Genomic DNA, 12,622 nt, shown 5'->3' on the forward strand with positions numbered 1-12,622 from the left:
CCAAAAACGCATCAGGCATGGCCCTTATGGCGCATCAAAGAAGGATCTCAAGCTTCAGCACATTTGATCCATTTGATCAATCAACCTGGCATCCATGAGAACTGGTTAGTAGTGGGTAGTTCTTTCTACGGTTCTCTCCACCACTTCTGAATTGACAATATAGTAGCATTACCAAAAAGTTACTCTTCTTGGTACTTGTCTACCCAGAGCAGTGTAATGAACACCGTAGATCCATTTTCACTATTTACATGAGATTGACAGTAAAAAGTAGAAATGTGGACACGACACTGAAAAAATCAGCATGCGAACAAAAGATGCCAACTAGTCAAACATTGCTCAGATCTGCAGCCAAGATAATGGAGTACTGACATCTTGATCTTCCTTTCCACCCATGAGCTTGCTTCTAACTTCAAGGAATGCTTTAACGAAGTCAATGTTATTGTTCAATCCCCTAGTTTTCATACAATCCTTAGCTATTCTTTGAGGTCTAGCATAATACGTCACATTCCTGGCCATATAAGAATATGAAACCATTGTGGCCATGGGAAACTTATAAAGCAACCATAAACAAATGTATTGCTGGCAACAAAACTCACTTCTTTTAATCTTGAATTAAAAGCTTGATGAATTGCTACATCGGCGCAGTCCGTAATCTTCCAAAGAATTGTTTGTTGGCAAAATGCCCACACTATGATCTGTGCTACTAAGTGATACCGTATCATCATCCACCCCAAGCATGGCAAGGGTGCGATGGGTTTGTATATCATGCCCCCCCTGATTTTCTACAATGTCATCCTCATCTGAAGTATCCATATCCTTGATCATTGTATTCTGGCACCACGCCCAGTCAGTCCTCTCATCTTCTCCTTGTAGTAGTTTTAAAATCTGCCATTAATCATATCTTGGTATTAAAGAGTAAGCAGAGATGAACAGATGTGGTTAACATAGAGTGTTTTATAGCTAAAAGAAAATGTAAGAGAAATTGCACCCTAAAGTAATTTTTGCAAGTAAAGAATACCCTCAAAAAACACACGAGGTAGTAAAAACAAGCCCCTGAAGCATATAGAAATGAATAGAGGAAGATAAATTACTCGGCTCATGCAAGGACAGTAATGAGATGTTTCCCTTAGACAAAGCGTAGCAGCAAGCATCATTCTATGCATTTCATTTGTATCATAAACATTTTGCAAACATTTGTCAGCAAGACTTTCCATATTCCCATCCTGTAAGAGTGGTCTTGCCTGGTTTCAACATTTACAGAAGGTTAAACATGAGCCCCTAATAAGGATAATCAATATAAATAAACATGAAGAAGAGAGTCAACTGTAAAAACCAGGACTTACCCACATAATCAGGCTTTCTTGACCCTTGGGACTTGCTGTATCAATTGGCTTCCTTCCAGTTATTAGCTCAAGAAGGACCACACCAAATGCATACACATCCGTCTTCTCATTAACCTTTCCATAAACAAAGTATTCTGGAGCAAGATACCTGTCAAACTACAATCACAATTAGTGAATTTACAAATTGGATAGCTTTAATCTGAAAATGGCCAATCGAAACTGGGAAGATGCTTACATACCCAAATGTTCCTAAAACATCGCTGCAAGTGATATATGAAGATGTTGGTGCCCACCTTGCTAGCCCAAAATCTGACAACTATTATAATAACACACACATTAATTCTGTTGAAATTTTTCATTAGTGCAGAATTCCAAGTTTCAGTTTACAAGTCTAGATCACTAAGATCTCTTCAAATACTGAATTGTGCAATTTAGTCTTGATTCTTCTTGCAGTAAAAAGATTTATACCTGTGGTTCAAACTCTTCAGAAAGCAAGATATTGGAAGACTTTACATCTCCATGAATGACAGATTGAGAAAAGCCATTATGCAAAAAATCTAATGCTTCAGCAACTCCTACAGCCACTTTTAATCGCACTTTCCAAGGAAGTATTGGCTTTTCCTCTCCTCCTGAAAAATATATACATAGTCAATAGCTAGGACTATAATCAAATCTCAGAAAAGAGAAAATGAAAGACCCTGCCATACAATACATAACACTATGATGCTTAAAACGTACTACTGCTTAATATTTCTACACGATTTCATGATTCTTAAAATGCAATACTATTGAGTATATACCATGGAGATTCTCTTCAAGGTTTCCTCTGGATACAAAATTATACACCAGAAGGCGGTTAAGGCCTTCTGCACAGTAACCGATAAGTGTAATGACATGGTTGTGCTTCAATAGAGTAAGAATCTCAACTTCAGAAAGAAGCTCTTGCTCTGTTTTGGATGATGAATTCAAGATTTTCACTGCCACCGATTGTCCATCAGGAAGAAATCCTCTGTACACCTTACTGCAGCCTCCTCTTCCTATAAAATTCCCTGCAAGAATAAGGATGTTACATAATTGAATTGAGTTCACAAGGTTAATATACATTTCAAGGGAAATTTCCCATTCAAAACAGAAGCACAGAAATGAAAAACTCCATGAGGAAAACTACAAATGCAACCTGTTGAAAAACCAGAAGTAGCAGATTGCAACTCCTGATATGTAAAATGCCTGCAGGTTTTACTTAGACAAAGGAACTCTAATCTCCTTGCCAAACAATTTTCTTCTCGACCAGAATCATTCTGCTGACTGCAAGGAAACCCTTCTTCTTTAGAGCATGCTTCAATTGGTGCTACCTCATTTGAAGACCGAGCTTCATGTTCATAGTTGCAAACCTTCTGCATAATCTGTCCTTTCAAATGAAGCTCTCCAGTTGTCTGTGTAAGCCTATTTGGCAACTGTAGTGCCCATTCAACTACAGATGTTTGTTTTGATGTAGACTGTGGAGTAGGAAGCTTGGTCAGTGAATCGGCTCCACGTAAGAGGGGCCATCCAGGTACTGATTCTCCTTTCTCTGTAATCAGTCCCGAAGTCGCCCTTTTGGGAACCTTTTGGTTAAGAACTACCCACTACTAACCAGTTCTCATGGATGCCATAACAAAAGGGAGAAGCATGCCAAGGAAAATGGCATGAGTAAAGAAGAAATTGAAAAGGAGATTTATGAGTTGAAGGAGAGATTCAACATAGTCAAAATGAGGCTTGAAAGAGAATACCAAAGGTAGAGATGGGACCTAAGGAAGAAGGCCAAATTACTTGTCAAAAAAAAGATTTTAAGAGGAAGACCCCTAAAGCTAGAAAGCTAGGGAGGAAGATGAAGCACCTGTTGAGCCTAAAGTTGAATTAGTTCACTATTTTGAACCAGAGCAGGGAATAGTCCTTGATGATGAGGAAGATGTTGAAGAGAGACTATCAGAGAGTCTCATGGACTGCATAAAGAGTTCAAATCAACATATGGATTTGTTGATAGAAGATATGGTGGAAAAAGCATCATAACAGTAGAGGGAGCTACACAAAGAGGATGTCGATGAGACAATAAATGAAAGTCTCATGGGAGGTTAGCTAGAAGTGCTCGTAACATATATACCATATGGGGCTAAAGAGCTTGGTGATTATGATACTGATGCTATGTGTATAGATGCAGATGATAAGGATTTTCAAGAGGGACAATCATTCATAGTTGTCATAAGAATAGAAGAAAGAGAAGGAGTACCTTCCTAAAGCATGGAAGGAAGACAAAATTTGATGTTGGAGGCATCAGAAGAGGCCAGGTAACCTTTTATTTTTAAAATTGGTGAATTTTATGTGAATGCATGCTTTGCATGTGAGGAGAATGGACAACTGGTCCAAAAGGAGAACGAGAGCACTAAATTGATCCAAGAAATCCAAATTGAGGTAGTAGATGCTAGACAATCCTCAAGGAAGGATGAGTTTCCAAAAGGAAAAAACAATGCATAATGAAGCCAAGATAACCTTGCAAGCAATTTTCAGAAGTGACCATGGATCCTAGCAGCCATGTGAAAGATGGATAACAAAACCAAGTTTATGTTAAGACAAGGAAGGAGGCAAAATTATCCCACAAATGTCATTAAGGAGGAGGCCTTGAACAATCAAAGAATGCATCTATAAGAGAGAAATTGTAGAAGAGGGGATGAACAACATCATGATGCAATGTTCTTTAGAGATCGGTTGATCAATCCAAGGTTTAAGGATTGGCTTGAGTAACATTGTTCAAAGAATGCAATCAATAAGACAAAGGTGTCGAGCTTATTGCTGCAACTGGAGAGCTTGGTTCAACAACAAGAATTATGAATGTTGGCACCCAAGGTATAGTACAATTAACCACAAAGAGAGACTCATTGTACTTAGTTGTAATATATAGACTGTTGTATAGACACTCTATATAACAGTGCAATTTGTCTTATAGCTTTACTAATTCTTTAGCAACAGTGCAATTTGTCTTCTTACCCTCCACAAGTCTTAACAATCAATTCTTCAATTATATGTTTAGCACCCTTCACTTGAAGATAGGATAATTCTTCCCATCAAGCTTAACGTTGGGTAGAGGGATGCTTTAAGATGAAGCTATCCTCCCCCTTGCTCAACAATTCTCTACAGATCTCAGAACAGAACCAAAGGTAATCTCAGGAACAGCGTACTATACTACTATGACAAAGAACCACAATTCTGAAAGAAACATCAGTTTGGTTAGGATCTTCAAACAGCTACCAAGGAATCAAGCAAATGCTGCTCTGCAATTCCAAGACTTCAAGTATCCAGATGCATTGCATTGCTCTATGGCACATCAATGCAATTAATTAAGCATAGAAATAACATCTCTATGTAGCGGCACTTAAAATATTACAAAAGGTGATCATTCACTGAGGTACATTCCAAAAAATATATAATTATTGTTGCCACATCATCCAGGTTTAGAATAATAATCTATTGGAATGGACACATTGATAAAAATTCCATTGTTGAGTTTGGGTTTGAGTTATTTCTTCCTCTAACTGCTCTCCAAAGCTAACTATTCAAACCAAGTCACCCTTCAATGACATACAACTCACAAGGTTCTCAAAGGCAGAAAAATCAAAAGCGTATAACAGTTAATATGTCCTTTACTGCTCCATTTTCAGGTGAAAGATTCTCAGTAATATAAACAGATCTTCCAATAGTCAACATGTAACAACAACCAAGAAAATATAGGAATCCACCAATAAACTATAATGCAAGGTCTTTTTTCTCTTTTCGAAAGGTTTCCATGAAAAACTTGTTCAAATTCATTTGTAGAGTAAGCACATAAAACGTTAATGTAATTAACCTTGAGCATGGAACATAATTCTTCTTAATCTCCATGATATTCAAGAATCAAACTCCAATGGCAGCATTGGCTTCAACACGTCTTCCTTTTATCCCTTCAAAGCTGCCATGGGTCATGATGGCTTGATCAATGATCGCATGCTCTTAAGACCAACAGTCTATACATAATTAGACTACAGTCTATACAACAGTCTATACAGACACTGTGTTCAATCCAGATTTTGATTACAAACACCATTGAGGCCATACGGTATCTCCAACTTTTCACATCATTGAGGTCATCAGTATCTCCAGTTTCAAACAGCATTCAGGCCACATTTGCTTCAAAGTGCTTACAAGTATTGTCAAACGGCAGTACATTCTAAATTTACTCATATTACACTTGAGAACTAGAACACATACCGCTTGAGAAGAGAGCTGTTGCCGCTTCAAGTACCTCAAGCTCAAACTAGTCTGTTGTTCTTTCTTGCATCAAAAGAACTGAGTACAATAAGAAACAAGTTCCATGAGTATAAAATCAACAAATACAAATGAATATTACATTTTTTATCATCACCCAACGAACAAGAACCAAACAAAACTCAAGTCTAAGGGAAGGTTTATCAACTTGATGTCGAAAGAAGTACCATGAACAGGTATACCCCATCTTCCGAAAAGCAATTGCAATCCCTGAGAAAAGAAATCATCTTATTGTCTACCACAGTACAGACTATCGACATCTGAGACAAAAATTCATTCCCAAGTAGTCCAAAGCACCTCATAGCAGTTTCTCTATTACAAATCAGACAATATTAATACAACAGATTTCTTGCCTCGAAAACTTTTCAGCAATAATAACTGTCAGCAATATACCAAAAGTGAGGAGAGAAAGAGATTGAGAACGGAATACAGGATTGGAGCATATTAAAGAAGTACCAACCAAGTGTAAAGCTAGGAAGAACTGAGATATTGAGACCTCAGAGGTTAAGGAACTAGTAGGTAACTGGTTTGTATTCTTTTTTAAATGTATACAAGATCTGATACGCTTAGGCCTAAATCAAGATCTGATCAGCAATAATAACTGTCGTAGAAATATTGGCAAAAGTTCAACTGCCAATATACATGAAATAAATGCCATATATATATGATTTGCATCGACTAAACGCTGTGGAGTAACATGATCTTGGTTGGAAAAAGGAGCATGTAGTGAAAAAGAAAGGTTGGAATATAAATCAGACCATTCAGTAAAGCAAATAAAATGATGTTTGGAACAGCAAGGGGCTATTAACAGCCATTCGCACTTTTTGCTTGGGAAGGGAAATCAAGAATTCTTCTATTTTTTCCCAGATCCACCTATTGGAAGATCCAGGCTCCATGTTTCCATAAGTCCAGATGCTGTATGTTTCCCATATACTTAAGGGCCCTACAACCCTATCTTTTGCCAATAAAAATAACTACTGCGCCACATTTTAGACAACACAAATCTAATATTTTTTAGCAGTCTGCGTTTCTGGGTTTGTGAGAACAATTTGGAGCCACGGTTATATTTGCTTCCAAACCAACGGAAGCATTCAACGTTCACTGGCAAAGTGATTATCACCCCTGTTCCAACTGCAGAGGCATGAATCCACCTAATTTGGCCTTCCAGAACAACTGATAATCTGTAAAAACAAGACATATGAAGCCAACTTACCCTGGTTCAAAAGCCGGCTACAGATGGGCAGGACCTGCATAAAGGGGCCTAATTTCTCGCGCTCAGCCAACAATTCGGTCAAGTACCGACTGTTGTTGTTGCTGCTGCAGTGGCATGAGCCGTTCAAATCCAAGAAACAATGGATACCGAAACCAGAGAAGAATAAGCGGATTGAAATCTGAAAATGCAAGAATATCCCACCGAAACTGCTGCTGCTAGATTTGTGAACTAGGATGAAAAAACCTATTTCAAAACCATTTTTATACAGGGACCCAGGGAGCCATATACACCAAAACAGCGGGCTGAATCCGTCAAAACAGGGAGCCGCCCTCGCTCCGCCCTCCATTTCAAAATAAATCTAACATCCCATGACCAAATCGACCCTCACAAACCACTCCCGGGACCAAATCGACCCTCACAAACCACTCCCAAACCAGAAAACCCAAACTGTAAATCAAAATGGGGGCGATTTTGATCAAATACGATTCCGCAAATATCAAAATGGGGCGATTTTGATCAAATACGATTCGGTTAGTTTATCCGCCCTGGGCTAAAATAAAAAAATAAATTAATTTTTAAATAAAATATGGGCTAATTATATAAAAAAAAAATTATTATTTTAATTAAAAATTCGCCCCATTAAAATATAAAAAGCCTTAAATTTCGCCTTTGGGCGATTATTCGCCCCTAAAATTAACCTTGCATAATATTATTGTATATGTATGGATCTGGTGATTGGGTGATTCAGAAGGTTGTTTGATTATGAGCTTCAATGTTGTTGTTGGATCCAGTTTGAAAATTTATGAAAAGTGGTCCTTGAAAGAAAAGAAGTAGGGGGTTGTAGCTCCCTTCTAGGAGAGACTGGAAAACGAGAGAGAGTTATAGCTCTCTGCAGGTTGCAGCCTGCGTACTGGTAAAAGACTGCACCAGTACAAAATCATTGTAACAGGAGTTTCTAATTTGAAAGAAGATAAAGACATATTGCAGCAGGTGGTTTTCACCCACATTGGGTTTCCACCTTATATCTGGTGTTCTTTGGTGTGACTATCTGTTTTTCTTGTTCATGCTCATTATTTTATGGTACTGATATGCAAAAATAATTCAAAGTGAAATAAAGAAGATTTGTTAAAAGAACTTGATAATACTGATTCACCCCCCCTCTCAGTATTATTTTCAACACTCGGCTTGTTGGATTCTGTTACTCTCTTTTTCCCAAGCGATGCAATGTTGCTTCTCCAAAATTTTGTAACGTTGACACAGCAAGACAAGTTTTGGCGTTGTTGCTATTTTGTTTTATACTGATAAAATACTCGATTTTCTTGATGCCTTTTTCAGGAGTCAATAGGGGCGTTGCTATTCAGTTATGTCAATCAAGACCAATGTGCCAGCAAGGATTGGATCTCTTTTTGACAATTCAGCCAACTCAACTATGATAGTTATGATTCCCCATTTTGGTCTCTCACTAAATGAAGATGTTGTAACAACATTTCTTTTATTTTTAGCAAACTATGATAATTTGTTAAACAAGACTCTTTGTTTGGACAGCCTCAGAATAGAGAGATTATCATGGCTAATTTTAGCGTCCATATTAGACGTGATGTAAATATATAAAGACAACAACCCTCTACCCCATGCCGGTGTGACACGATCATCTTTTGGAGAAATATGCATCTTGTAATTTTCAGAAGTTAATGCAACCTTTCATGGGTTCATGGCTTAATTGTGGTTTGTTATGTTAGCTTGCATGTTGTGAGTCACCAACTCCCTACTAAGGAGGAAGGGATCTCCTCTTTAGCAAGGATTGTTGTGTTATAAAGGTAGTGTAGCAATAATATTTTAATTCCCTCACATATTATGTTTAGTGTTGTTATAGTTCTAGCTATCACTATTACAAACTCTAACACATTGTAGTTACAAAGTATTAAATTAGCTTGTAGGATACCTAATAAAGGTTGCTTGTGTGACAACATAGTTCTTGAATCAATCCTTTCTAATCATGTTGCTATTGTTCAATTGTTGCTACAGTTTTATGAGTCCTTGCTAAAATAAAGTGTTAGACTGAGTGTTGTTATATATGTTACAATGTATTACATAGTCAATGGTTTGGACAATTGTTATTGCCTTGTTGGTTGTGTGATTGCGATTGAATGGTATATGCAATTAATTTCCAAGAATGCTAGTTCTTTGAGTTAGAATAATAGAGTGATTTTTATTCTACAAGAGTGATTTTATTTTCTAGTGTTGTGTGTTGAATGATTGATTATTCAAGGGTTTGATAATGATGCATTCATCGTGCAAGAGTAAAGAGTTAAAACGACCTTTGCTTTGATTGAGTACCATGATCTTATAGAAAGAGTTTGGTATTGATCAATATAGTTATTAATTGCTACCTACATATATTTTGCACACTACCCTTGAAATAAACAGACCTACCTTAGTTGACAATCTATGTGTGTACAATTAATTTGTTCTATTAAAAGATAGTTTATTTGTGCAACAGGGACAATGTTCTATGATTGAAAAAAGTGTTTGTTGTAGATGATTTTGTAATTTTCATTTCTTGTTATTGATATTTTGCATGCTTAATGTTTAAAGTAAGCTTTCTATTATGCCTTACTAAATGATTCATCATCACTGAAATTTTGCTTCATTATTGCATGTAAAGATGTTATCTCCAAAGCCTATAGGGAAACTCTTAATCTGTAGACTCTATGTTTAACTTCTCCCCTCACAAGAGCAATAGCTAGGGTTATAAAAGTGAATGCCCTAGGCATCCCCCCTTACTCCATAAATTTTTTTCTTTCGAATTTTTGTCCTAAAGACTCCTTTGAACCCTAGAAGGATAAGGTGTTGAACTAGAATGTGTTGATCATCCATAAAAATTAACTAAGCTTCATCTCCTTTTCTCTCCTAGAGAGTTTGGGAAGTTGTTAGGGATTTTAGGGCAGATTTATGCATATACGAGTGGTTTGAGTATATGTTTGTGGCTCAACATTTAAGAATTGCATTTATAAATTATCTAAAGACAATCTAGCATATTGCACGGTCTACACCACCTAAATAGGGGGCAAAAATCACTCTTTATTGTTGTTCATGCATACCTAACATCTATAAAATAATTCCCTTCTTTAAACCTAGCGTCTATTGGAAGATCTTGCTCGTTAGTTGTTGAATATCATTTTAAGATTTTTTTCTTGGAATAATATATGACATTGAATGTCTCATCATTTCCTATCTTCCAAGCCCTAACTTAGACATGGAGTATTTGAACCCTAGTATAGAACACCTAGGCCATCTTCAGCCTTGTCAGTACTCTATCCAACAACAGAGCTTTTACTAATCACCTGGAGTCCTAGTATTGAGTATCTTTCTAGGTGATTAAGGGAAGTCACTCTTGTGGTTTAAATCCACTAAAAAGCGAAAGAAAAGTTGGTGAGGTGACAGTGGCAACCTTTTCCCTTGTTGCCATAAGGTCTAGTCTCACCCAGTGAAGCTTTGCACCAAACTACATTTTGCGGCAACAATGTGAAAGCATTTGATATTTTTGAAATTAGATGTTCATTTCAAAAGTTGGAAATTATCTTTGATCTTTAAGCTATCAAAGTTTACTACACTATTACACAAGGCCAGCGAAGTAGCAAGGTTTCAATCCATAGTTTCTTCCCTATGGTATTGAATGCTAGGAGAGTCAAGGTTTCTCGTCATGTTATGCCCCCTTTGGATTATACATCTAGAGCCCATCAGCCTTAATCATTCCCCAAGAGAGATTAGCCAAAGATTTATTTACCATGTCACAAAGATTGACAACTAGAACACCCTCTCGTAGCCCCCTCAAACCCCACTTGAACTTGGCAGCCAACAACAGCCAACATGGACATCTATTCTTGCCTTAACATTGAAACTTTGCTCTTACTTTTCATTACGTTATCTCAGATTCTAATATTTAAGCTTCTTATATTTGCCTAGTTTCTTTATTTCTATTTTTCATTACGTTATCTCAGATTCTAATATTTAAGCTTCTTATATTTGCCTAGTTTCTTTATTTCTATTTGTGTTATGTGAGACCCACATTGTATTTTTGCAGGATGTTCTCAATCCAGTTGACCTACTTTTATTCCTTGGACATTAATAAAATTATATTATTTTCTTATTGGATTACATCGATTATTCATTGGACATCAATCCAGTTGACCTACTTTTATTCCTGGGACATTAATAAAATTATATTATTTTCTTATTGGATTACATCGATTATTCATTGGACATCAATCCAGTTGACCTACTTTTATTCCTGGGACATTAATAAAATTATATTATTTTCTTATTGGATTACATCGATTATTCATTGGACATTAATAAAATTATCTTATTGGATTATATCCAAACATCTTTTGCTTCAAGTATTTTAAATACATTGCATATCTCTTTCAAGCCTCGCTTTTGATGGATAGAAGATTCAAAATTTACATGCTGATAGAAAAATTATGCTCACTAACATGTTCTATACACTTGTCGATGCGGTTATTTTTTAATATTAGTCTCATCAAACAATTTACATGTTTTTAATATTAGTCTCATCAAACAATTTATATGTTTAGAGGAGGAATGGACTGTTCTTTTGCCAGCGAGGGCAGGATTCTTAGTTACTTTTACCATTTTTTGGACATCTAATTTAGGCCTGAGACACTCCAGTGCAATTGTAACACGTTTACCATGTTTGAGGTGATCCTTACCAGACTTGGTGTCTCTGATGATTTAAGTTCCCAAAGCTTTTCTGAAACAATTTCAGCTTTTAGAATCAAACTACAGATCAATCACTTACAGGCTGAAGTCATTTATAGACTTAACATGAAACCTGGCTAGTTTATCAAATATGAACACTGCTAGAAAGTCTAATCCAGTGCCAAAAATTGAATGCATCCACCTACCATTTTCCATCACTTTGATTGTTATTAACAATTACACTCTCATGATATTGCTTATTTCCACAATTATATTAATACATGAGGTCCAACAAGTATAAATGGGGCTTACAATCTTCTTGTGCTCTTGGTGGCAGTTTAAGCCATACATGAAAGATATGGAGAATCAGTTTTGATATGTCTGTCCTAGGTGTGTATTCTTAGGAGTAATGATTTGCTATTACTGCACAAGGCTATCCAGAAAGGAAGGATACTTGAAAAATTTATCTTTCTTTCAAGAATGTGCCCCAAAGAGAAGTTCCGAAAAAGAAATGGTCCAGGCAAAGTTGGAATTGCTTAAAAGCACAGTAGATATCAAGGCTTCAAAACTTTCACAGGATAATAATGTAAATGTTCAGGCACATATTTCACTGGGAATTGGGGACAACATATATCTTTGAGAAGGAGCAAGGTTTACTTCAAATTATGATAATGTTCAAGCGGATATTTTTTTAAGTTATTAAGGTTTCTTCACATTGCATATTGTACTTGAGAGAAACATGATGATATTCATTTCACAGGGTTACAACATCCAATAAACTCGAACATCTGAAAAAGAAGATTAACAGCATCTCTCAAATAAGTGCCCAAACATAAGCTTAAACAAAAGCGCACACTCTGCCCAGCTGAGAATGCAACAGCTTTGATGAGCAAAATCTATCACAAAGAAAGTTCTGATGAAATGAGAAGTAGACGTTTTAACTTGACAAATCACCCATGTTATATTCTGATAAATATATCCCAAGTCACAAACAAGCTACGTTTCCTAG

At 36.5% G+C, this 12,622-nt stretch overlaps 1 protein-coding gene across 1 annotated transcript; it reads right to left on the reverse strand.

The window, feature by feature from the left end:
- Nucleotides 1-268: 268 nt before the first annotated feature.
- Nucleotides 269-2,958, reverse strand: LOC149221237 (protein kinase STUNTED-like). The gene is made up of 7 exons (XM_089382935.1): nucleotides 2,521-2,958; nucleotides 2,144-2,392; nucleotides 1,812-1,972; nucleotides 1,583-1,659; nucleotides 1,344-1,491; nucleotides 1,092-1,241; nucleotides 269-885 (listed from the first exon to the last, which is right to left on the reverse strand). The coding sequence occupies exons 1-7, from the start codon at nucleotides 2,741-2,743 to the stop codon at nucleotides 613-615; spliced, it is 1,281 nt and encodes a 426-aa protein (XP_089239061.1). The 5' UTR covers nucleotides 2,744-2,958; the 3' UTR covers nucleotides 269-612.
- Between the last annotated feature and the right edge of the window lie 9,664 nt (nucleotides 2,959-12,622).

Source organism: Pinus tabuliformis, chromosome Q (assembly GCF_031772625.1).
Source record: "Pinus tabuliformis cultivar Carrire ecotype Pingquan chromosome Q, CPIR1, whole genome shotgun sequence".
Taxonomy (NCBI): Eukaryota; Viridiplantae; Streptophyta; class Pinopsida; order Pinales; family Pinaceae; genus Pinus; species Pinus tabuliformis.

What these genes read in the sequence shown, in the direction of transcription:
- LOC149221237 (XM_089382935.1), bottom strand. Translation starts at nt 2,743, where the DNA reads ATGCAGAAGGTTTGCAACTATGAACATGAAGCTCGGTCTTCAAATGAG. An exon ending in GATGTTTTAGGAACATTTGG is followed by an intron (nt 1,492 to 1,582) that starts GTATGTAAGCAT and finishes GTAGTTTGACAG; the next exon opens with GTATCTTGCTCCAGAATACT. An exon ending in AAGAAAGCCTGATTATGTGG is followed by an intron (nt 1,242 to 1,343) that starts GTAAGTCCTGGT and finishes TGTTGAAACCAG; the next exon opens with GCAAGACCACTCTTACAGGA.